Genomic DNA, 25,518 nt, shown 5'->3' with positions numbered 1-25,518 from the left:
ATGTGCAAAAAAGATGCTGGCTTTGTGATTAACAAGTATTTGTCTTTAATTAATTTCTGAACACAATTCAACTTGCCACTCATAACATTTGCACCATCGCAACTCTGAGCTATCAGTTTTGCTCAGTCATTTCCAATTAATGCTTCAGTTTCTTTCAGAAGACTGTCAGATATGCTAAAAGCATTCTAATTTTCTGGATTGACAAAGTTTGATAGTCATTCAGTGGGTTTTCCATCAACAACCTAACGCAAAACAATAACCAGTTGAAATTTGCGAGACACATCTGTGGTTTCAACCACGATTATTGCAACATAATCAGCATGTTTTATTTCTTTATGAACTTCATCATGGTACACTTCCAACATGCATTGCAGTAGTTCGTTCTCAACAATCTTAGGAATGACTTTGAATGCTGATGTTTGACTGAGATGAATTTGAAGATCTTTATCCAGTTCTGCACTGAACTGAATTAGCTCATGATAAACCCCCATATTTTCAGAGACATCAGATTCGTCATAGCCCCTGAGGGCCAGTTCCAAAGCGCCACAGAACCGAATATACACTCCTGGAAATGAAAAAAAGAACACATTGACACCGGTGTGTCAGACCCACCATACTTGCTCCGGACACTGCGAGAGGGCTGTACAAGCAATGATCACACGCACGGCACAGCGGACACACCAGGGACCGCGGTGTTGGCCGTCGAATGGCGCTAGCTGCGCAGCATTTGTGCACCGCCACCGTCAGTGTCAGCCAATTTGCCGTGGCATACGGAGCTCCATCGCAGTCTTTAACACTGGTAGCATGCTGCGACAGCGTGGACGTGAACCGTATGTGCAGTTGACGGACTTTGAGCGAGGGCGTATAGTGGGCATGCAGGAGGCCGGGTGGACGTACCGCCGAATTGCTCAACACGTGGGGCATGAGGTCTCCACAGTACATCGATGTTGTCGCCAGTGGTCGGCGGAAGGTGCACGTGCCCGTCGACCTGGGACCGGACCGCAGCGACGCACGGATGCACGCCAAGACTGTAGGATCCTACGCAGTGCCGTAGGGGACCACACCGCCACTTCCCAGCAAATTAGGGACACTGTTGCTCCTGGGGTATTGGCGAGGACCATTCGCAACCGTCTCCATGAAGCTGGGCTCCGGTCCCGCACACCGTTAGGCCATCTTCTGCTCACGCCCCAACATCGTGCAGCCCGCCTCCAGTGGTGTCGCGACAGGCGTGAATGGAGGGACGAATGGAGACGTGTCGTCTTCAGCGATGAGAGTCGCTTCTGCCTTGGTGCCAATGATGATCTGCAGATGTAGAGGTAATTTCGGGAGTACCGCAGGGAAGCGTGATAGGACCTTTATTGTTTACAATATACATAAATGACTTAGTTGACAACATCGGTAGCTCCGTGAGGCTATTTGCAGATGACACGGTTGTCTACAAGAAAGTAGCAACATCAGAAGACTCGTACGTACTCCAGGAGGACCTGCAGAGGATTAATGCATGGTGCGACAGCTGGCAGCTTTCCCTAAACGTAGATAAATGTAATATAAAGCGCATACATAGGGGCAGAAATCCATTCCAGTACGATTATGCCATAGATGGTAAATCATTGGAAGCGGTAACGACCGTAAAATACTTAGGAGTTACTATCCGGAGCGATCTGAAGTGGAATGATCACATAAAACAAATAGTGGGAAAAGCAGGCGCCAGGTTGAGATTCATAGGAAGAATTCTAAGAAAATGTGACTCATCGACGAAAGAAGTAGCTTACAAAACGCTTGTTCGTCCGATTCTTGAGTATTGCTCATCAGTATGGGACCCTTACCAGGTTGGATTAATAGAAGAGATAGACATGATCCAGCGAAAAGCAGCGCGATTCATCATGGGGACATTTAGTCAGCGCGAGAGCGTTACGGAGATGCTGAACAAGCTCCAGTGGCGGACACTTCAAGAAAGGCGTTACGCAATACGGAGAGGTTTATTATCGAAATTACGAGAGAGCACATTCCGGGAAGAGATGGGCAACATATTACTACCGCCCACATATATCTCACGTAATGATCACAACGAAAAGATCCGAGAAATTAGAGCAAATACGGAGACTTACAAGCAGTTGTTCTTCCCACGCACAATTCGTGAATGGAACAGGGAAGGGGGGATCAGATAGTGGTTCAATAAGTACCCTCCGCCACACACCGTAAGGTGGCTCGCGGAGTATAGATGTAGATGTAGATGTAGATGCGTGTTTGGCGCCGTGCAGGTGAGCGCCATAATCAGGACTGCATACGACCGAGGCACACAGGGCCAACACCCGGCATCATGGTGTGGGGAGCTATCTCCTACACTGGCCGTACACCACTGGTGATCGTCGAGGGGACACTGAATAGTGCACGGTACATCCAAACCGTCATCGAACCCATCGTTCTACCATTCCTAGACCGGCAAGGGAACTTGCTGTTCCAACAGGACAATGCACGTCCGCATGTATCCCGTGCCACCCAACGTGCTCTAGAAGGTGTAAGTCAACTACCTTGGCCAGCAAGATCTCCGGATCTGTCCCCCATTGAGCATGTTTGGGACTGGATGAAGCGTCGTCTCACGCGGTCTGCACGTCCAGCACGAACGCTGGTCCAACTGAGGCGCCAGGTGGAAATGGCATGGCAAGCCGTTCCACAGGACTACATCCAGCATCTCTACGATCGTCTCCATGGGAGAATAGCAGCCTACATTGCTGCGAAAGGTGGATATACACTGTGCTAGTGCTGACATTGTGCATGCTCTGTTGCCTGTGTCTATGTGCCTGTGGTTCTGTCAGTGTGATCATGTGATGTATCTGACCCCAGGAATGTGTCAATAAAGTTTCCCCTTCCTGGGACAATGAATTCACGGTGTTCTTATTTCAATTTCCAGGAGTGTAGTTTACAATTAAATTCAGTATATATCTATTCTTTTCTACATGTTTGTTATGGCTGTCAGTTGTTTGTCTGTATTGCGAATTTAATTTCCACTGAATGTTGGTTTTGCCGAGAAATGAAAGACTAAGTACATTATTGACATTTCATGTACTTTCATTTTAGACCATATATGCCCAATATCCAGTATCATCTATTCTGGTCTTACATCAATGAACATCTCCCCCAAATAACACACAAGGAAAACAAAAAACAGCATTGTTTTCTTCACAGCCACAAATCCAATTGTTCTTTCAGTAAATTTCCGGATTGAACTTACAGCTTCGACTTTTTGTGTGCCACTGCAGATTCAGATTCAGGAGTGGCCTACCTAGTGTTTTTATCCAAAGTTTTTCAGTGAGAGCCCTGTCGCTAATTGGCGTTTTTAATAATTCACTTACTTTGTTCATGATTGCTACTTTCACTGTCAACTGAATCTTCACTTACAGGTAACTCTGTGCACACAGCTATATACAATCAATTATGTGCCTACACAATAGCTACAACATGTTTATATAGAACTGTATTACACAAACATAACAGAAATTTGGAAAAATAGTTGCTCGACACTTGGTGAATATGTTACTTTTTTTTGTTCTGTATCAGTAGCCCTGCCGCTGTGAAATACACAAATATTGAAATAATGCCTCCTAGTTTCAAAATCTAAGGGCATAATTATATTCAAATTATATATAGCTATTTATAACGATATTTAAGTGTATTATTTCTGTATTCAATTTTATTCAGCATTACTTTGCGTTTACGAATGCATTAGCATTAAATTGTGGAAAGATACAACAAGAAGTTTGAGCGCCAATGTATTCTAAATGGTCACTAGATGGCAGATCGTGCTTTAATAGGTTCTGCACTTTACTGCTCTCTAGCGAAAGGAATGTAAAACTCTGAGTCGGAGCAGCTGTGGCTGCACCTCTGCCCTAAGAAGCATGTAGAAACCAATGGCCGAGACTTTCACTCGGTGCTTATGAGGGCAGATGGTGCCAGTCTGCAGTTGGCTCCAAGCTTCAGGAAACTATGAGGAGAGCACGTGTGGTGAAATGCACCTCTTCAAATCATAGAATATGTACTCTGAAACAATGTTTTAGCGCAATTTGCTTAGATTCCTCTTTCTTTCTTTTTCATACAAGTGGTGCAACGGCACATCGGCACTACCTCAGAAGCCGCCCCTGATATAATGAAACATTTTCCTAAAATTTTTCATCCCCTTAGAGATTGGATTTCCAAAAACAGTGAAACACATATTTTTTAGTCCTAATCAAGAAGTCAAATATCAATTTGCATACATATAGCTTTAAAAATGCTTTGGCAGCTTGGCTTAGTTACAGCAGATTTCTTGCATACACGAGTGTAGTCTGCAAGGTGTTTGGCCTTGCCCATAGATTGCTGTGTGTAGTACTTGCTGGGGTTTTTGATGAGGCTTTTTTCCCTCAAACATTACTGCTGCGTTACAAGTGATCAACATCTACACATAATTTTTGTTACAACACTTCATGGCAAGCTTTATATCACTAAATGTAAAATGGATTTCTCCTCGTTTAGGTTTGTCCTGTAGTTTCGAATGTTGCTTTTGTTCTTATAAACAGTACCCACCACATGTACACTGCCTCTCAAAAAAAGTGAAGTATCCAGAAGACTTGGTTGGATGTTAACGTAACTTCGTATCCCTGCCCACCACCAGTAGGTATGTAAGTGATTAGAGCTAAAATTTTCTATGACATGTAGAATGGTGACCAGAGTGCATTAGTGTTGTGGCTAGGCTTGGTTGGGTATTTAAGGGCCGTGAAGAGCAGCAAAAGTTGAGTAACCATTGTGAAGAACATGGTGATGCTGCGTTTTTGTATGAGGTAGTGTTATCGGCATGTGACAAGAGCATGAAATGAGGCCTCATTGTGTGACCTCATTTGGCTGGTTGGTCGAATCATCCAATATCTTGATTTGTGGAGTACTCAATTGTAATGGTGGCCCAAATTTGGACTGCATGGGAATGTGAGGATAGCTATGCTCATCATCAAGATTCTGATTGAAGAAATGTGACCACCACAAGGGAGTATCAATTTACTGTGCACCGAGCGTACTGTAACATCTTCATATGCACGCCTACCACCTAAAACCAAGCAATGGACTCCCTGCAACATTTTATGTCATTCCAAACCTTCGATTGGATACTAGCGGCAGCTGGTTTAGGGAATTAGTGTTGCATGCATAGGCTGCTGTTAATGCAGAGGAGCTGTTTTGGCATGGTGCCACGACCAGGAAGCATGGACTGCTGATGACTGGTGTCACATTTTGTTTACCATGAAACACTGCTCTGCACTACCCCAAGTGACCACTGTTGGTGAGTATAGCTGTGACCTGATGAGAGCCCCATTCTTCCAATCATTCGCAGAGGCATAGTGACATTAGACCTGGTGTCATGATATGGGAAACCATCATGTGTGACTTCAGTTCACCACTGGAAGCGATTGAGGGAGCTTGACATAGGGTACATCCTGGACATCTTGTGTCCTCATATGTTATCTCTCATGTGGCAACTATCATGGTGCCATTTTTGAGCAGGACAATGCTCATCCACACATGGAAATGTCTCTATGAATTGTATGCTTGATCCTGACAACTCCAATGGCCAGAAAGATCCTCAGATCTGTCCTCAATAGAGTATGTGGGACGAGCTCAGATTTTTACTTTGTGTCAGTGTCTGTCTGTATGAAGGCTGTCAAGGACCAATTAACACAGTTGGGGGTGAGCTTGCCTTAGTAGAGGGTTCACCGGGTTTATGACATTATTCCCAATTGAATCGGTGTGTGCATCCAGGTCAGAGGGGATGCAACATCATACTGATAAGTGGGCTCATACTACCAAATTCTTTGTATGTTTCACTTGACTTTGTATCATTGAAATAACATCTCATACCATCTCAACTAGTGAAGTTTCGTGTCGTTTTCTCTTCCCTTCTTTGTGCTTCATGGTTTAAAAAAAAAAAAAAAAAAAAAAAAATCAGTCAGTGTCGCTGTTCCACAGTTACAAAAGCGAGAGGAACAGGTCTGGGTTTGAGTAGCTGCTGTCAACATTCCAAATATGCCTTCATGAATGTTGCTATTATGTCACTACTTTTCCCCAAAGCTGTGGAGCCCATTTTCAGTTTTTGCAGGTATATACAAGAAAATCTAGGGCATAAGCACTCCAAAGGTTTTATTACAAACTTACTTCATTTCGGAACAATTAACTTTTGGAAGGCCATTGTTCTTTAAACATCAATGCAGAGCTTTTGATCTGGATGAAATATGCTGTGGAATGTTGTACGATCTTTATCAACAACGTTTCTAATTTTGAATAACCTCTCTCCTTGCCACTTCTGCCTTGCACATCTCCTGCTTCAATTGTGATTTTAATGATGCACAATTGACAGCTTAAATAGACAGGTTCACTTTGCTGGACATCCACACCACATTCTTCATCTGCTCCTGCCAAGCAATTGATAAAACTTTACTGGGCTCCATATAATGGCTCGTCATCTGCTTTCAAAGAATTTACACATGCAGAACACTATACCTTTAGTTTGTTTGGATAATACTTGATATTATTCTTTATTGTCACCTTTAACTAATAGTTCAAGAACAAAATATGCTCTAAACGAAAGTCACCACTAAACTTTCAAAACACACTAGGTAATGTACAGCTGGTTCATGTGGTGTATTGTGTGTTGGTACTGTGCATCTCCCCACTGCTCACTTTCTTAACTACACATGTCACTTCAGTCATAGTGAAAACTTAAATTATTCACACTGAAAATGTTGTAAATTGAAGATTTGATACTTGCTGTTAAAAATAACCCAGTTTGATTTATGATGCACGCCACAGAAAGCAATACCATATCGAGGCGTGTATCATCAGTAAATAATCTTCAGCAGATCACTAGCAGAAGCTACTTCTGTAATGTACTTTATGTGGAAACACCCCCAGCGCATTGAGTTCCACAAGTTTCATCAGCTTCTAGAAGCAGCTTTCGCATGTCAGTAGAAACAGTTTCTTGTATCTTACTGCAAGTACTTGCCAGTTTCAGATGTACCACTGGAACCCTTAAACGTATTTAACTGGGCCCACTAAGCCAAGGAAGTACATAATGAATTGTTCCCATTACTTTCTTTGACCAGAAGAGGAAACAGAATGGCAGTACAGACTTCTTTACATTTTAGTTGATTTTTTTAGTGTTAGCTTACACACACATGGATTAAATTTGTAGTAAAAGTAACAGATACTGTTTGCAAAGAAACTGAGAGTAATTAAAAGGTGATCTCTTAGTGGTATTGCTTGCTGCACTTTTGTATCCTGTTTCTGAACATTTGATTGTACAGTAGACAAGAGATTTTCAAAATGTGTGTACCCCATTCACACAAAGTTTTTAATCTAGGCAAAGTTCTAAGACTATAGTTTATTCTATGGTGCTTCTTGGCAATTCAAATGTGTATGCCCCTCTATATATTTCTTCATCCAAATATTTCTTTTTTTTCTCAGCTTCTTGTTTTACATTGTGATTCTTCAATAATAGTAATAATGCAAAAACAGTATTCTGATTTCTAAGCATGTCACTGTGAACTTTCACTTTTGTATCTCACCACTTGACTCTAGTGATAATGCTGCTGCAAGTACTTGGAGCAAGTTCTTGAGCTTAACTGGCTCAAGCAACTTGTATATGTAAATTTATACAAGTATTTTTTCTAATGTAAATACCCCAGCAAGTGCTTGAAGAAGTTGCTTGCTACAGGACCCATGCCTTCAGATAGCATTTCAGTGTTTATTTCAATGTAATTGTCTGTGTAGTGCAAGGTGGCAGTTTGCTTTCAGTTACTAATGAATGAATTGGTAAATTTGTCACATTTTTCATACCAAAATTTCAAGCTTTATTGTGAGAATTTTGCTTTATGACAGAAGCTAAGAAAACCCTTTTAAATATTTAGAATCTATCTTATTAAAAATTGGTGTTGGTGCATTAAATCTGTTGTTCAATAAAACGTACACTGTTCTCTTCCAACAAACCCTGTCAACTAAATAAATGTAATCTTCTCTGCAGGTTTTAAAACTGGAGGAAATTACAAAACAGTTGTAGCTGTTCATGTTATTGAACCACATCTTTTACAGACTTGAGATGTATTTTGGAAGCACTTCTCAGTATCTGGACTACCTTAAACTTTTGTGGAATTTGATTTTATACAGTTTCAATTGTTTCAATTCCCTTATGATGGTGGCACTGCTTGTTATATTCACTGTTCCGTATTGTAAACAACTGGTTATGGATTAATTTTAAAATAATAAAATTAACATAAAAAGCTGCTACTTCCTGAGCTATCTGATTTTTATCTCCTATTGCTAATTTAATATCTATGTGACTACACTGATGTGTACCATGAAATAAATTATATTTTTTGTATAAATGTTCTAACCAAAGAACTCTGTAATAGACAACACAAGTGACCGGCAGATCCTTGTGCTCTGGTCTATGTAGTCATTAGTTCTAATTGGGGCGGGAGGGGGGGGGGGGGGGGAGGTTAGCCGACACGCTACATTCACAACTGTGTCATACTAGCAGGCCAGGTGGCTTCTAGTGGTCAAATCAAGAAATGCGCAGTCTATGAATCAGTCACACACAAATTTGGTAGAATTTACAGCAATAAAACCAACAAATGTCTTCAGTTGTTGAATTTACATTATCAAATAATTTGTGCAAGTGGCTAACAAGGTAATTTTTTTAAATTTATGGGGACTGTGTTTCTTTCTCTTTGTTAAATGAAAGACTGTTGAACATCTTTTTATCAGAATACAGAACCAAACTATGAATCCAAGACAAGGAGATAAAGTTCATCATCCAAAGAGATTATTTCTCTATAATGTGTAAACACAGTTCAACTGACAATGACTTATTAAATGTACTTAAGTGCCTGTAATGCTTCCTAGTTCATTGAAGAGACCTCTTCAAGATGTTTGGTTATCTAATTTACACAATATGCTCTCTATTGTTGAATGAATACTTCAATAATTGCATCTGCATTAACCTAAATGATTACTCAGTAGTAGATAGGCAATGTCATACTAATTTCAATAGTATCTTGTGTAACAAAGCAGTGCAGACTTCAAATCAACCATAAGACTGAGATGAGTACTTTACTATATTTGTTTTCATTTTACATTAAATGTTGTAATTATGTGGATCACTATTCTGTGTAAACATTTTGTGCATAAATCTTTCCTGGCAAGCTAGGTCAAATCAAATAATTACTCCCATCATCAGTCCTGATAATTGGTTCTATTAAAAAATAATATATCAGTCAGCATCACAAGCTTTTAAATCTTTGTCTGTTTGTCTCAGCTAAGATTAGTGTTAAATGTCTCCTTATAAAATAAATGTACATAAGATTTTTAGGCCATGTTTTTAAAATAATACTGTTTATTTTCATATGTGAGAGGAAAAAAATTTGGAGCAAGAATTAAAGTTCTGGGAGAAGAAACGAAAACTTTGAGGTTTCCTGATGGCATTATAATTCTCTCAGAGAAATCAAAGGATTTGGAAGAGCAGGTGACTGGAAAGACAGTGTCTTGAAAGGAGGCTATAAGATGAACATCAAAAAGCAAAATAAGGATAATGGAATGTGGTCAAATTAAATCAGGTGATGCTGTGGGAATTAGATTAGAAAATGAGACACTGAGAATAGTAAATGAGTTTTGATTTTTGGGCAGCAAAATAACTGATGGTAGCTGAAGTAGGGAGGATATAAAGTGTAGACTGGCATTGGAAAGGAAAGTGTTTTTGAAGAAAAGAAGTTTGTTAACATCAGATATAGATTTAAGTGTTAAGAACTCTTCTAAAGGTATGTAAGCGGAGTGCAGCCATGTATGGAAATGAAACATGGGTGATACACAGTTTAGACAAGCAAGGAATAGAATCTTCTGAAATGTGGTGCTGCAGAAGAATGCTGAAGATTAGTTGGATAGATCACATAATTAATGAGGAGGTATTAAATGGAATTGGGGAGACAAGAAATTTGTGACACAGCTTGACTAAAAGAAGGGATTGGTTGATAGGACACATTCTGAGACATTAAAGGATCACCAATTTAATATTGGAGGGAAGTGGGAGTAGGGTCAAATTTGTAGAGGCAGACCAATAAGTGAAAACAGTAAGCAGATTCCGAAGGATGTAGGTTGCAGTAATTTTTTGGAGATGAAGAGGCTTACACAGTATAGAGTAGCATGGAGAGCTGCTTCAAACCAGTCTTCGAAGAGGTGTGTCAAACCAGTCTTCAGACTGAAGACCACAACAATAACAACAACAACAACCACCACCACCACTACTACTCCTGCTACTTATTTGTGTAACTAAATCAACTTCTACTGAGGAAATCACTGTTAGGGTGACTACAGATTTTTTTGTAGTATATGGGACTGCTTAAAGTTATCTGGTGGTGAATTACAAGTAATCGAAATTATAAAATTTATTTTATGAAGCTTTACTACAAATATATCAATACTTCCAATCAACTATATTGTATGAAAATTACACCAGAGATTTTTCTCTTTTCCTAATTTAAATGTTGCTTTTCATGATTTCTTGTGTAAAGGTATACTGTGTTGATTTGTATGACTTACTTACACTTCATACACACGTTTCATAATTACTTCAGATATTCTGTAAGTTTAATTTCAACAACATATGACTGTGCTTAGCACAGGCCACATCTGTCTACAAGAAAGGTAGTAGAAGTGATCCACAAAACTACCATCTGATAGCCTTGACATCAATTTGTTGTACAATCTTAGAACATATTCTGAGCTCAAACATAATGAGGTATCTTCAACAGAATGACCTCCTCAACACCAACCAGTATGGATTCCGAAAACATTAGTTATGTGAAACCCAACTTGCACTTTTTTCAGATGACGTACTTAAAGCTTTGGATCAAAGCAACCAGGTAGAAGCAATATTTCTTGACTTACAAAAAGCATTTTACTCAGTACTACATCTACACTTATTGTCAAAAGTTCAATTATGTGGGGTATCAAGTGAAAATTGTGACTGGACTGAGAACTTTTTGGTAGGGAAGAAACAGCTTGTTATCTTGGATGGAGTGTCATCATCAGACATAGAAGTCACTTCGAATGTACCCCAGGGAAGTTTCGTGTCGTTTTCTCTTCCCCTTCTTGCAGATGATGGCAGATATCTATCATGAAGTACTATCTGAAAGAAGCTGCATAAATATTCAGTCAGATCTTGATAACATTTAAAAGTGGTGCAAAGATTGGCAACTTACTCTAAACCTTCAGAAATGTAAAATTGTAGACTTCACAAAACAAAAAAATGTACTATCATATAATATCAATAAGTCACTTTTGGAATTGACCAGCTCACACAAATACCTGGGTGTAACACTATGTAGGGATATAAAAGTTCAGTTGTGGGTAAAGCAGGCGGTAGACTTTGATTTATTGGAAGAATACCAGGGAAGTGTAATCATTCTGCAAAAGAGATTGCTTTCAGGTCACTCATGTGACCCTTCCTAGAATATTGCTCAAGTGTGTGGGACCCATACCAAGCAGGACTAAAAGGGGATATTGAGCATATAGAGAGAAGAGCAGCATGAATCGTCACAGGTTTGTTTAATCCACGGGAGAGTGTCACAGAGATATTGAAGAAACTGACCTGGGAGACTCTTGAAGGCAGACATAAACTATCCAGAGAAATACTATTAACAAAGTTTCAAGTACTGGCTTTAAATGGTGACTCTAAGAATATATTATAATCCCCTACGTATCGCTCACATAGGGATCGTGAGAATAAGATTACAATAATCACTGCATGCACAGAGGCATTTGAACAATCATGTTTCCCACACTTCACATGTGAACAGAACAAGAAGAAATCCTAATAACTGGTACAATGGGACATACCCTCAGCCACGTAACTCACGGTGGTTTGCCGAGTATAGGTGTATGTGTAGGTGTAGATGTAGACTTTACCCAGGTTTACTACATCTTTCCCTACCTTCCTGAAGAGAATTCTTAATTCTACAATTGTTCCAGCAACTTAAGATGATCCTAATTTTACTTCCAATACTTTAGCACCCTTTCTACTCTATCTACCATTCAAAAGCATCAGTTTGTGTCTTCCTATATCAGTTTTCAGTTGCAGCAGTATCTGGATAAGTCAACATATCTTTGGTTGGTATGTGCTCATTCTGTGATCTCTACAAGGTATATCACTTAATACATTTTTATATTGGGTGATGACAATCAAGTTATCTCAGTGAAAAGTTTCTGAAAGAGCAGGTTGCCATGCTGTTTATAAAACCAGGGTTTTGGCTGCAGTTGCTAGTGGTCTTCAACAGAGTGCTGTGTCGTCATGGTGGTAAAAAACTAATGTTTTTCCCACTGTTGTAAGTGACTGAAATGTTGGTTTTATGATCAATATTCCTACAAATTTTTTGTTGAAGATGACAATAGTAGGGAGGACCATGCTCATGCATTTTAGCTTTATTTTAGCTATATTTTTGTTTGATAATGCATTTTTTACGTTTCTTTCATCCTGATTTTGACTGTCTCCCCCTTGCAGGGGGTGCTGGGTAGATGATGTGCCTGATCCACTCACAAAGGACAAAGCTACAGAAATTCACTTGGTTTAGACTTTCAGCTGAAAAATTTCCCCAGTTCACACCCATTCTTCCCATTCTTTGCTTGAAACAGAACCTGTAATTTATTCTTTCATCATGGTTTTTAAGATGCTGTTTTGTTTCTCGTCATCCTTTTTTTCCTGTCACTCTGTCAGTTTTATACAAGTAGTGAGCTAATAATTTGAAGACTAATTTAATATATTTTACAAATTGCATCATATAAATGTGAAAAAGTTATTAAGTTAAAAACTTTCTGAATATAGTCACAATATTAACGAATCCTCATGTAATTTATTGCAATTTTTCTGTTAAATAACACAATTGTTACTGAAACTTAAAATATATGAAAGGTATAGTGAAATATGTTTCATCCAGTTAAACATGTTTCCGTAGTTAGTGAAATTTTTATACAATGAAAGAAGTGATAAGCATGACAAACCAAAAAGGCACTTTTACACCAGCCTGACTTATTCTCGAACATCAAAGTTTCCATGCTGCGCTGAAAAGCAAAGTCTAGTGAAGTGCAACACTGTGCCGATTGTTCATTATCTGGAGAGAAGCAAGTTGTGTGTACACACTGAGCAAAGTGGGATGACCATACCAACAAAAGATCTGTAGTGAGAATGTTTAATTTTTCCCCTTCTCGGAATGTAAATAATTCAAAAAGAATTCAGCTTTTTGTATGACAGCAAACACAGTATTCCACATGTGTGTACTTGATTAACTATTAAAGAGAGAGAGATAGAGTAAATTTCCTTTACTTCACATCTGTGGTCACAAATTTTTTGTCATCAGACTATTGGTTTTGATCATTAATGACCATGTTCAGATCTGCAGCAAAATATGGGAAAAACACAAATACAGTAGCAGATTGTCTACAGCTTAAAACAATGAAACATACCATAGTGAAAAGTATTACTGACAGACATGTGCATTTGCACACTTTAGATATGAAAAGGCATACCTGTTTTATAAAAACATGTCCTAATATACTTGAGCCATAGTGGCATTGTCAAATTCAAAACACAACATCAGCACCAGCATCATCAAATATGTATAAATAATAGTATATACAAGAGTCATCTTGTCAACTGCACTACTGTTCAAAGCAAATTGCCATACCATAGCCACAAACTGTTTGTGTTGCAAGTTCACCAGATGTCACAACTGTAGGCATACACATATTCTTCAATGATTAATTGCATGATGTAAAATAAAAGGGGATACAATCAGTAAAGTCTGTAACTAGCTTATAATGCATAAGAGGCATTACAGTAATAAAAAGCAGTGAAATAAAACATGAAAAAAGTTAGATTGTTAAAAAGGAAAAAGTTAAAAGACAGCAATAGACATACACTCAAATTGCAATTTTGTAGATAATGACATAAATACTAAAAAGCTTTCCAAGTACACAGAATAATATAAAAATTACAAAGAAATAGCTAAAGAAGCCCAATGAACAAAAACAGACTGCCTCACATAATCAGTTCCCTCTGTTAGGGCTAACGCCAGAATGCCACATAAGATGAGAAGTGGTTAGAGGTACATGACAGCCAGAGGACTCCACATACCCTATGTCATACCATCCCAAGGAAAGAATGATAAAACCCTGTACTAGAGCTTGAGCAAGATTATCTAGTTAATGAAGTATATTATATGAACAGAGAAGGAACAAGAAAACATTAGAGTTGTTCACACAATGTAAGAAAACGAAGTAAATATGTAAGGTACACAATATAATATTGTCACAGTTACTGCAATCAATCCTGTATACTCCAGAGCCATCAAATTTGTCATAAATTCTTTTAGTTTTAGGTTGTTGTTAAAGCCACAACTAAGATCAGACTTCCTAAAACATTTTTCTATTTGCAGGGACATTTTGCCACTAAATGTCATAGGAATGGTTTTAGTTCTTTCTTTACTGGTTCTACATTCTATGTGAGTGTGTGTCTGCTGTTAGTTATACATTTCTTTAGCCTGCTGTAAGCGTGCATGACATTTACAGAAAAACCCTAAGCTATTGCAGTCTGAGCTAACAGAGGGCACCGACTGCATGAGGCAGTCTGTTTTCATTCATTGGGCTTCTTTATGTCTCTTAGGCCTTGTAAGTTGGTTACAGACTTTACTGATTTATCCCCTTTTATTTTACATCATACAATCAATCATTGAAGAATATGTGTATGCCTACAGTAGTGACATCTGGTAAACCTGCAAAACAAATAATTTGTGGCTACTGCATGGCAGTTTGTTTTGAAAAGTAGTGCTGCTGACAAGATGATTCTTGTATATACTATTATTTATATACATTTGATGGTGCTGATCTGATTTTGTGTTTAGCATTTGACAATGCCACTATGGCTCCAATATATTAGGATATGTTTTCATAAAACAGGTATACCTCTTCATATTAAAAGTGCACAAATGCACATGTATGCCAGTAATACTTTTCACTGCGGTATATTTTATTGTTTTAAGCTGTAGACAATCTGCCAGTGCATTTGTGTTTTTCCCATATTTTACTCCAGATCTGAAGATTGTTATTATAGACCAAAACCGATAGTCTGATGACAAAAAATTTGTGATCAAAGCTGTGAAGTAAAGGAAATTTATTCTATATTCAGGTCACTGTTCAATTTGTGACCATGTTGCAGCTTGTGAAAAGAGAGAGAGAGAGAGAGAGAGAGTGAGTTTCAGACTTGATTTCAAACAGAACCTAGCTCTAATGGAACTACGAAAATGGCCACGCAGAGTAACAATAATTTATCAGTTTGTAGGAAAATATAAAGTAATTTTGCTTGATCATCACTAAACTCCTTGAAATTGTAAGGTGTATAATAATTATGTGTTATTTACAGTTGTTCAAAGCAGAAAAATATGTAAAGACTTATTATAGGTTAGGTAAACATCTTAGAGACTTTGACATGTTAAGCCACAATATTTAGAAGCAGCAGCAGTCAAACAACGAAAGCCAGCACATGTGTGACACTGGTGACATTTTTGCCCAATGTGAGAAGGCCGATGACCAGCAGAGTTTGCACAGCAGCAGTCAGCATTTCGACAGATCAATGACCAAGCAGCTGGGCAATGCTTCCAAGGAGAACAATGGCCAGCACAGTTTGCACATCAGCGGACAATCCTCCAGAAATTGTCAGCATACTGAACTCACACATGTGACATATCTGACGATGCAGAAGAGGACAACAGGGCAATGCCCAATTACGCCAGCATAGTGGTAAAACAATGGAAAGGTGGCATGTGTGTCCACATTAGTCACATTTCTGCTCAACATGAAAAGAATAGATCAATGACCAAAGAGTCAGGCATCCCTGTAGAAACTTTGCAACATTGGCAAAAATGCTGAATAAATGCCTCTGACAAATGGGCATGAGGTGGTCCTTTGAGGAGGTCCTTTGAGGGGAGAAAGAAGACAGAAAGAAACATCACCTGGACAGATGGGCCTATGGTTAGTCAGTGGATGTCATATTTCGCTACAACGATTTAACCACTACGCTGCTCAACAGAAGAAGATGTTGGTACTGTGCCAAAGGTCAATGCAGAAGATGCCATTCCAGATGTTATCAGGATGAAGTTCGCATGGCATTTACCCAGGTGGCTGGTGAGGACAAAGGGACTGCGGCCTCACCAAATGGATCACCTGTAAACCTAGGGGTTGATGAACTCCAGCAGAAGGCACCGAACCTGAGGGTCACAGTTTGATTCTGGGATGGAGAACTCTGCGCCACACCATAGGTGCTTATTAATAATGCTACAAGCAAACCCACAAGTAGAAGGCTGTGCCGCCACCACAGAGAGTCACAGGCACAGTACTGAGGGAAGTATACACCATTGGCGTGACACTGCAACACGAGCCATCATCGCATAAGCTGTCACCGGAATCTGCACGCTTCAACTCTGCCACTCCACAGCCATGAGGAATTAAGCAAGTTAAAACACAGTGTATCACTGTGTTTGTTTAAAGGGTCTTATGTCTCAATAATTAACTGTTAGTGGAACCCTCAGTGTTTCATTCACACCTTACCCAGTGAGCCAAGGAAAGAGCCCACCCCACCGCCCACAAAGTGTCACTTCAAAATAACGACCTTTGCTCCGCTCTGTCACTGATGCTCAGTGTCTACTTTCACTAAACCCTGACCAGCTGCAGAGTAGACACTTCCGTGTTACTTATATTTTATTCTTCTTTGAGCAAAACAGTTTAAGTCCAGAAATACAAAAAGAGAGAGAGAGAGAGGTAGTGTGACATGAAATAATGACAACTTGGAGCAAAAGAAGTATAAGCTTCCTTTGAAGACTGAGCGGGAATATTGTTTTGCATTTTGAGCTAACATTCACAAATATAAATAACTTCAAGGCAGAAGGATAGAAGTGTGTCATGTAGAAACAGGACTTCTGCCCAAGGAAGAGTGATCTCAGAATCCTTAACTGAAGCTGGCAGGAAAATGGTACAGCAATAGCAAGAGAGTCCATTATAACATGAAGCATCTTGACAGAGCACTTCCAGGACAATCGAGTAGCTTTCCATGTGTGTCAAATGCTGTAAAACTTCACAAGGTGTGTAATGAAATCGCCTCTCCATATTTTCCATTTTAAGAACATGATTCTAAAGCTGTTTAGCCATACTGAATACAGTTAACATCAACTACATACACTCAAATGTTTTAGTGTGCCTGTGTTTTTACTTATTTGGATTTGTGATATTGGGGTTCTCCAATTTCTCTACTATTGCTGTAACTATAGGATGTTGAAGCTGATAATTCAGCAGTATCAAGACCTGTTAGCTATAGTTGTGTCACCCAAAGGCTCTCTCTGATTGTCTTGTGATATACCTTAAATAAAGTTCTACAAACAGATAATTCAAATTTGCCAGTTTTGCTCAGTAACATGATAACACATCCACATAGAAGAATGCCATTTCGTATCAACATATCTCTTTATAAGATTCCTAATCCATTTTGTAGTTTGTATCATTTGAAGGCTAAATGAATATGTCACCTTGAGTCAATAAGCGTCACCTTTCCAGCATGCAAACCACATTAACATGTGATCTTACAGAACACATGGCTAGCATTAACTGACTTTGCAGACAATGAATGTTTCTTTGATTGTGTAAATAAATTTTTCTTTTGTAGATGACTCTATGAAAATTCCTCAGAGGGATCAGCATCTTCCATGACCCCTTGGATTGCAGGCATGCAGTGATTACCTCTGTTAGTGCGACTGCTGGAGTTTATCAGCTTGCAGAGCCCCACACAAATACATGCCCAATGAGAACAGATACACGAGACACAACACTATTTATTTAAATAGGGTATACCTGGGTGTCGTTTGTCATCTTCCTTTGATGAAGCAATGGAAAGAAAATGCTTGATTTCTTACCTTATGTTGTCTACATTTCTGTAGAATGCTACGGAATTCTTAAGACAAAAGACTGTGTCTCATTCCAATCAGCATCTCCTTCATTTAACACAAACTCTTCCAGAATGAAATTTTCACTCTGCAGCAGAGTGTGCACTGATATGAAACTTCCTGGCAAATTAAAACTTTGTGCCGGACTGAGACTCGAACTCAGGACCTTTGTCTTTTATGGGCAAGTGTCCTACTGACAGCTACCCGAGCACAACTCACAACCCATCCTCACAGCTTCAGTTCGACCGGTACCTCATCTCCTACATTCCCAACGTCACAGAAGCTCTCCTGCAAAGGCAAAGGTCCCAAGTTTGAGTCTCAGTCCGGCACACAGTTTTAACTTGCCAGGAAGTTTCGACACACGCTCTTGTTATAAGGGTAGTTTTAAGCCTTAAGAAACTGAAACGAAACGTTTGAGAAATTTGCTAGTTGTGTCACTGACACTTGGAATTAAAACACAAATTTCTTGAAAGTGTTGCATATGAATATATACATCGTAAAATTTCCCTGTTGCCATTTGTAAAATGTTCCACATGGAGAAGTTGAAAAATTCTGTGCACCTTCACAGACATATCCAAACATTCTTTGACTCTAAACGCTAGGTCAATCATTTTTATGAAACTTTTGATTGGTTAGTATCAGGAGAGAGCAGAACTTGAATGAAACAATAGAGGTTTATTTTACAGTTTTTATTTGTGTACTGCTAGTGCTTTGAGAACATAAAATTTGATATTTATGTGACAGAATTAGTTCAGATTTGAAGACTAATTCTTTCCTGCTATTTCCTTTTTTGGGAAAACTAATTCACCATTCTTACTGATACTCTACAAAATTACAGGCACAATTGTAAGGCATCATGAAATTTCAAGTTTTTATTTTTTCCCAGTATTAGTATGAGTTCTCTGCACTTATAATTTATTCCTTATATGTAACATCTCTGATATGTTGTACATGTGCATTTATAAGTGACTACTGGCATTTAATGAGAAATGAGTAATATTTTCCTTTCAATATGGTAAGGGACAATCCTAAACGAGATATGAAGAATTGAATGAATAAAGACAGTCACTCACTTGTTACTAAAGATAATAAGTTCCACAAATGATTTAGTGAATAATATCATCTAGTTCATTTAATGTACTTCCATTTATTATGATGTGTTTTAGCTACAGCCATGATCAGATCCATAACATATGAAACAAAGTTAGAGTCAGTTACAGTCTGCCTCTGTAGCGTAGCAGTAGCATTACAACCTACCATGCAGGGGGCATGGGTTTGATTCCTGGCTGGGGACTGGGTGCTGTGTGTCCTTCATCATCATTTTCATCATCATTGACTTGCAAGATGCCGATGTGGTATCACCTAAAAAGGACTTGCAATACAGCAGCCAAACTCCCCCGAATGGGGCCTCCTGGCCAACAATGCCATATGATCATTTCCATTTTTTTTTAGAGTCAGTTGCGATAAAACCTAGTCAGAAATGGCGCAGTAGCTAAAATGTAATAATAAATCAAAACACATTAAACAATCTAGAATCTATATGGTATTATTCACAAAAACAACCAAGCACCATGTAGCTGACATTCTTAACATATGTTCCTATCTACAGTTGCTCAGAACTGTTATTTTATGAAACTGTCTTTACTCACTTAATTATTTTATTTTAATTTTTTCTCTTCTGGAACAATATGCTATTTCTTTGAGAAGTGAAGCACTGGAAAAGAAAAGAAGAAAGGGGAAGCAAGTCATTGTATCAATGTCAAGCAATGTGATTCCAATCCAGAGTGGTAATTCCACTTTACATAATTAATTATTAAAGTTAATATATCAGAAGTCACCAACAACATTTTAAATATAATTTAGTCACTTATGTTTAGTTCTTTGTAGATCTTCTTAATTAGCTGGGCTTTCTCATTATCTGGCAGAAAGCATGCGTGGGCTGCATTTAAATTCTGAAACAGACAGACATTTCACTGCTGTGTGTTCATATGTCAACAGAATTATATGTATGAATATTTTTAAAAAATGTAACTTTTTCTGTAAGAATATAATGTGTTATTGAAGAAGAGTGTCTCATTAAAAGTTGACACAAGAATAAATGGTGTATCAGACTAACAAACACATATAGTTAGAAACAGTAATGAACTGGTACAATTTTTTTTAAAAAAGTAATCTACAGGAAGAAGGAACAGAAACAGGAACTTCCAGCAAAATGAATGAAAAGACACAAAATGTGAGAGTAAGGATGGATTATTAGTTATTGGAAGAAATGACCAGTGAAATGTCAGTGCATCATTTTACAGAAGTGTTGAGCAACCACTACAGTACATTCAATAGACTCCACATCTAGCCTTTCTTTGTTAGTTCTTTATGTCACACTAAATAGAATGGCAATGATTATACAACTCAGTGTTGCACTAATGGCAGTTGACTTAGACATCTGGCAGTGACATGTAGTATTGTACAAAGAATAACAGTGTTCCAGGCAATGAAAGTAGCTAATCGTTACTAGGTCAGCTGAAAATGCTACAAGAGAAGATAAATCACTGTAAGGGAGCTAGCAGTAGCGTCAATATTTTAAGGGTGAGTATAGCTCCCTTCTGTAGAGAAGCAGCTATCAGTATGTTCTTGAGTTTATTTGCTTACAAAAATTCTGACAAGTCTGTCCCAGGTATATGCCTGTGAAGCTTGGAATAGAAAAAGGAGTACTGGTTGGCTGAGGCTGTGCACTGAGCTATGCAGCACACTGGGATGGCTGAACTGAAGAAGCATTCCATTTTAAATTGCAAGTGGTATTGTCCAGCCTACAGATAACTTGTCATAAACTTGCTGCTTCAGTATGTGTGTTCTTTTGTCTCTGTTTTTTGCCAGTACTCTTTTCAAAATTTAATTTTATATGTTATTACCATAATGAAAACTACTTGATGAAATATAAATAGTGAGAGAGGACAGACAACAATTAACCTTTAAGACAAAGTGGTTAAAATACCCACACAAAACTGTGGAATGTGTGCTTATATAGGCTGAGAAGAATAAGAAGAGTGGGAAAGGTACTGCTTGATGATTAAATAAAGCAAGAAGTAAGGAGGCATAGGCATTTGCTCACAAAATTCAGGAAAGTGTGGGAGGCGGAGATGGCAGGTAATAGGGAATCCATATAGTCATAATTTTTCTTTCTTATTTTTACCAAGAGTAAGAGAAAAGCTGATAGAAGTTAGAGCAGGCCACACAAAACAACACAATTTCTTTCAACAGCTGTTTCTGATTCATCCTGTACAACCCTCCTCTCAGTACCAGCACTTCTGAAATTTGAAAGTGTGAATTGGCTTTTAACACTGTAAGCTCATTATCTCCCCTTCTGAGTTCCATGTCTCTATGCATCCATTACAAGTTCTGTTTTCCATTCCTCCCTATAATTGAGTCTGAACGTATCTAATTTTCCCTGTCATTGCTCGTTGAGCAATGACAGGGAAAATTAGATATGTTCGGACTCAGTTATAGGGAGGAATGAAAAACATTTACTATTTATTTTTACTATTTATCTTATTTGCTGAAACCAATTTCTTCCATGTTTATCATCATAAAAAAATAATAGAAATCAGAGCTTGCTCAGAACGATATAGGTGTTTAATTTCTTCTGTGTGCTGTTAGAGAGTGGAATAACAGAAAATTATTGTGAAGGTGGTTTGATGAACACTCTGCCAGACACTTAAGTGTGATTTGCAGAGTATCCCTGTAGATGTAGATATAGATGATTCCCATGTACATTGTTCTCCTCCCCAGCAACATCAACATTGTCACCTCTTATGTGATTTCTGTAAGGGAGCTATTCCTTTTGCCTTTTGCACTTTTGCTTGGCCTACTCTGCAACCTTCATTAATGTTCCACTCTCTGATCCACTCTTTCTCCATCCCTCCCACCTTTCCTCACTCATTTCCTCCCTACCCATGCTGCTCAGTCTAGAAACCAAGTTGTACAGTGGCATCAGTTACAAACATGTTGCTTCTTACTTTGAATTTGTACAAGCTCTCAAAAGGTTAAGTAAGCATCTCTTAGTTTGCATTATTATCTGCGGCTCACTACTTCACTTTCAAAATGAGAAATCTATCCTTTAGACACTGCTTTTGTTTTATTAGCTGCAAATACAGTGTCCCTTATTCTAGTAAAGTTGTTAAGATGATAATAAGCTTTTATACCATACCATGTTCATAGACAAGAAAGACAACTGCCAAAATAAGATAATAATTCTAATAATATCACTGACTTAACTTACTGCACGAATAGCGTGGGCCTCAGTAAGACCCCAACTAGCTGCAAGAACATAGTCATCTCTTAGCGTTCTTCCGGTTAGTGTGGGATCATCGGAATTGAGAGAGAAGTTAACACCATCTTCAGCAAATCTGAAAATAATAGATAATGTGCTACTAAAAATTTTGGCCATCATATATGCATTAACTCACAATCCTGCCCTATATAATCCATCTGAAACTGAAATGTATATTCCTTATTAGTAGGCAGTCCAGGTTTATGATATAAATTATTTGTAAAACATGGAATAAAAGTGAACATAATGTTTATAGTAGTTTTTATAAAACATGTTAAAGTGTCAGCTATGAAGAAATAGACTGCTTTGTGAATTTGTCAAAACTATCTTCTGCCTTTGTGAATTTTTCAAAACTATCTTCTATCTATCTGGCATGTCAGAAAGAGTTGATGTAAACAGTGGAATCAAAGAATGCTTTATTGTCTTTTCAAAAAAAGGTTAGACCATTTATCAAAAAAAGACTGATCTCTGAAGTTGCTTCATGAAATTATAACAGCAGTTGTGTGAAATTGCTCAAGTGTGTGGGACCCATACCAGATAGGACTAATAGGGGATGCTGAATGTATACAAAGAAGGGCAGCATAAATGGTCACAGATTTGTTTGATCCATGGGAGAGTGTCGCAGAGTTACTGAAGGAACTGAACTTGCAGAGTCTTGAAGATAGACTAAACTATCCTGAGAAAGTCAATTAACAAAGTTTCAAGAACCAGCTTTAAATGATTACTCTAGGGATATACTACAACCCAATACATATCACTCACATACGGATTGTGAGGATAAGATTATAATAATTACTGCACACACAGAGGCTTTCAGACAATCATTCTCCCCCTGCTCCATACGTGAATGGAGCAGGAAGAAACCCTAATAACTTGTACAATGGGACGTACCCTCTGTCATGCTTCTTATGGTGTAGGTGTAAATGTAGATGCAGAAATGAAATATTTTTATTTAAAAATGTACATGGGAAGTTTCTGATCTTTCAAAGTTGCCTCCTCTTCTCAGAAAGACATTATTGGCATACTTACCCCTAATCAGATTTTGAAATTTATTTAAGAGTAATCAGTTTATTGCCTGTTGCTTCTGATATCCAACATGTAGCAACCAACCTGTTAACAAACTATGTGATGTAGATGTTTTTATTTTCTAGTGCATTTCTTGCCATTGTGTTAGGAAACAATTAATATCACTTTGTAAGACAAAAATTCATTTTCAGACAAGTTAATAGAAGGCTAACCATAATGTACATTCACAACTCTGCATGCATTAGTAAAAGGCTGTGGTATATGGATCCTCTAAAACTCAAACAATGGGAAAATTCAGGCTGTCTCATATATCCTCCCACACTGCAACCTACTCCAGTCCTCTAACAGGCATTTCTCATCCCATGAATGACAGGGCCTCTTGTGAAAACAGCCATGTAGTCTGAAAACTTGGCTGCAACAACTGTGTGGCATTTTATGTGGGCATGATCACTAACAATGTGTCTGTCTGCATTAATGGCCACCACCAAACTGTGGTCAATAGACAGCTGGATCACCCAGTTGCTCAGCAGGCTATGCAACACTATAAAGTCTGTTCAAAAAAATTTTCTGCACTTGCCTTTTACTTACTGTGCTTGATCTCCTTCGAAATATTCTCTCCATAATTGATACACCACTCCCACCACCATTCCCACTTCTGGAAGCAGTCTTGATATGTCTCTTGCTGGATCACTCAAAGCACCATCTGCGAATTTTCTTTTATCTTGTCTATCATCGCAAAATCTTTTTCCTTTCAGTTGTGTTTTCAACTTTGGAAATAAAAAAATAAGTCTGCAGGGGCCAGGCCTGAAGAGCACAGAGGATGAGGCAGCACAGTGATTTCGTTTCTTGTGCAATAGTCATACATCAACAGTGATGAATGTGTGGGTGCATTACTATGATGCAAGAGCTATCAATTGTCTCACCAGTTTCGGGTCATTTCCTTCTCACATTTTCTCGCAGGCTTTACAGCACGTCCCAGTAGTAGCATTGATTAACATTTTTTCCCCTGTGGCACAAATTCATGATGCACTAATCCTTCAAAATCTAAGAAAAAAATCAGCATGGCTTTGACATTTGACCTGACCTGACAAGCTTTTTTTGCTCTTGGAGAAATCTTTCCCAACCCATTGTGAAGACTGAATCTTGGTCTCAACATCATAACTGTAGACCCACATCTTGTCACCAACTATGATTCTTTTAAGGACACTTCATTCTCATTTGTGCAATCCAGAAGCTCTTCACAGATTGCAAGCAAAGGTCTTTCTGGTCTTGACTCATGAGCTGTTGGACAAATGTGGTGGCAACATGATGCATTCCAAGATGCTGTGCACGATTTCATGATGTGATCCAACTGAAATGTTACATTCTTCTGCAATCTCTTGGACAGACAGTCTTCAGTTGGCATACACAATTTTGCTGATGTTCCTGACACGAGCATCCTCAGTAGACATTGAAGGGTGCCCTGAATGAGGATCATCTTCAACTTCTGTCTGGCCATTTTTAAACAGTGTGAACGATTTGTAACACTGAGTATGGCTTAAGCACTCATCACTGTAGGATTCCTGCATCATTTAGTGTGTCTCTGTAACAGTTTTCCTGAGTTTCACACAAAATTTACTGCAAATTCATTGCTGCTCTAACTCTGTCCTCTTGAAATTCACAAACTTTGCAATGCAACTTTCTACTCAATACAGCACTGAAAAATAACTAACAAACATACAACAATGAAGCTTCCGGCAGTTACACATTAAACACAGGCGTGTGCCAGGATGCCAACTTCATTTCTCTCCAACACACCATTGGCAGGAACTGTGAATGTTCTGGAATTTTTTGAACAGACTTCATATAAGCCTAACTTCAATAACTGCTTCACAGCCTGTGCTATCTGAATTCTTCCCACTAGCACCAGCTTTCTGAATTGTGCAGGTGAGAGCTTTACCTGCCACATATCCTACATTTCCATAACCTTTCTGACCTCAACCTTCACTAGTCCCTCCCCTCCACTTGCCACTATCCCTCCCCTCATTCCACTCTAGCCTCACACACACCTTCTATCTCCACAGCTCACATGCATAATACTATCCGCACCATGTCCTTGCAAGCTCCCGCAGGCAGCAC

At 38.6% G+C, this 25,518-nt stretch overlaps 1 protein-coding gene across 1 annotated transcript in view; it reads right to left on the bottom strand.

The window, feature by feature from the left end:
• Positions 1-242: 242 nt before the first annotated feature.
• The window catches only part of LOC126456328 (adenosine deaminase-like), a 127,072-nt gene continuing 101,796 nt past the window's right edge, over positions 243-25,518 (bottom strand). Inside the window, exons 8-11 of the mRNA XM_050092078.1 lie at positions 22,324-22,450; positions 19,918-20,002; positions 3,354-3,407; positions 243-565 (exon numbers count right to left, since the gene is read on the bottom strand). Of these exons, the coding sequence (XP_049948035.1) occupies positions 243-565; positions 3,354-3,407; positions 19,918-20,002; positions 22,324-22,450 (589 nt within the window). The remainder of the gene's footprint in view (positions 566-3,353; positions 3,408-19,917; positions 20,003-22,323; positions 22,451-25,518) is intronic.

The sequence above is a fragment of the Schistocerca serialis genome, chromosome 2, assembly GCF_023864345.2.
Source record: "Schistocerca serialis cubense isolate TAMUIC-IGC-003099 chromosome 2, iqSchSeri2.2, whole genome shotgun sequence".
NCBI classification, from domain to species: Eukaryota; Metazoa; Arthropoda; class Insecta; order Orthoptera; family Acrididae; genus Schistocerca; species Schistocerca serialis.
Note: the sequence above shows the minus strand (reverse complement) of the source record. Positions and strands in the feature narration are given on the sequence as shown.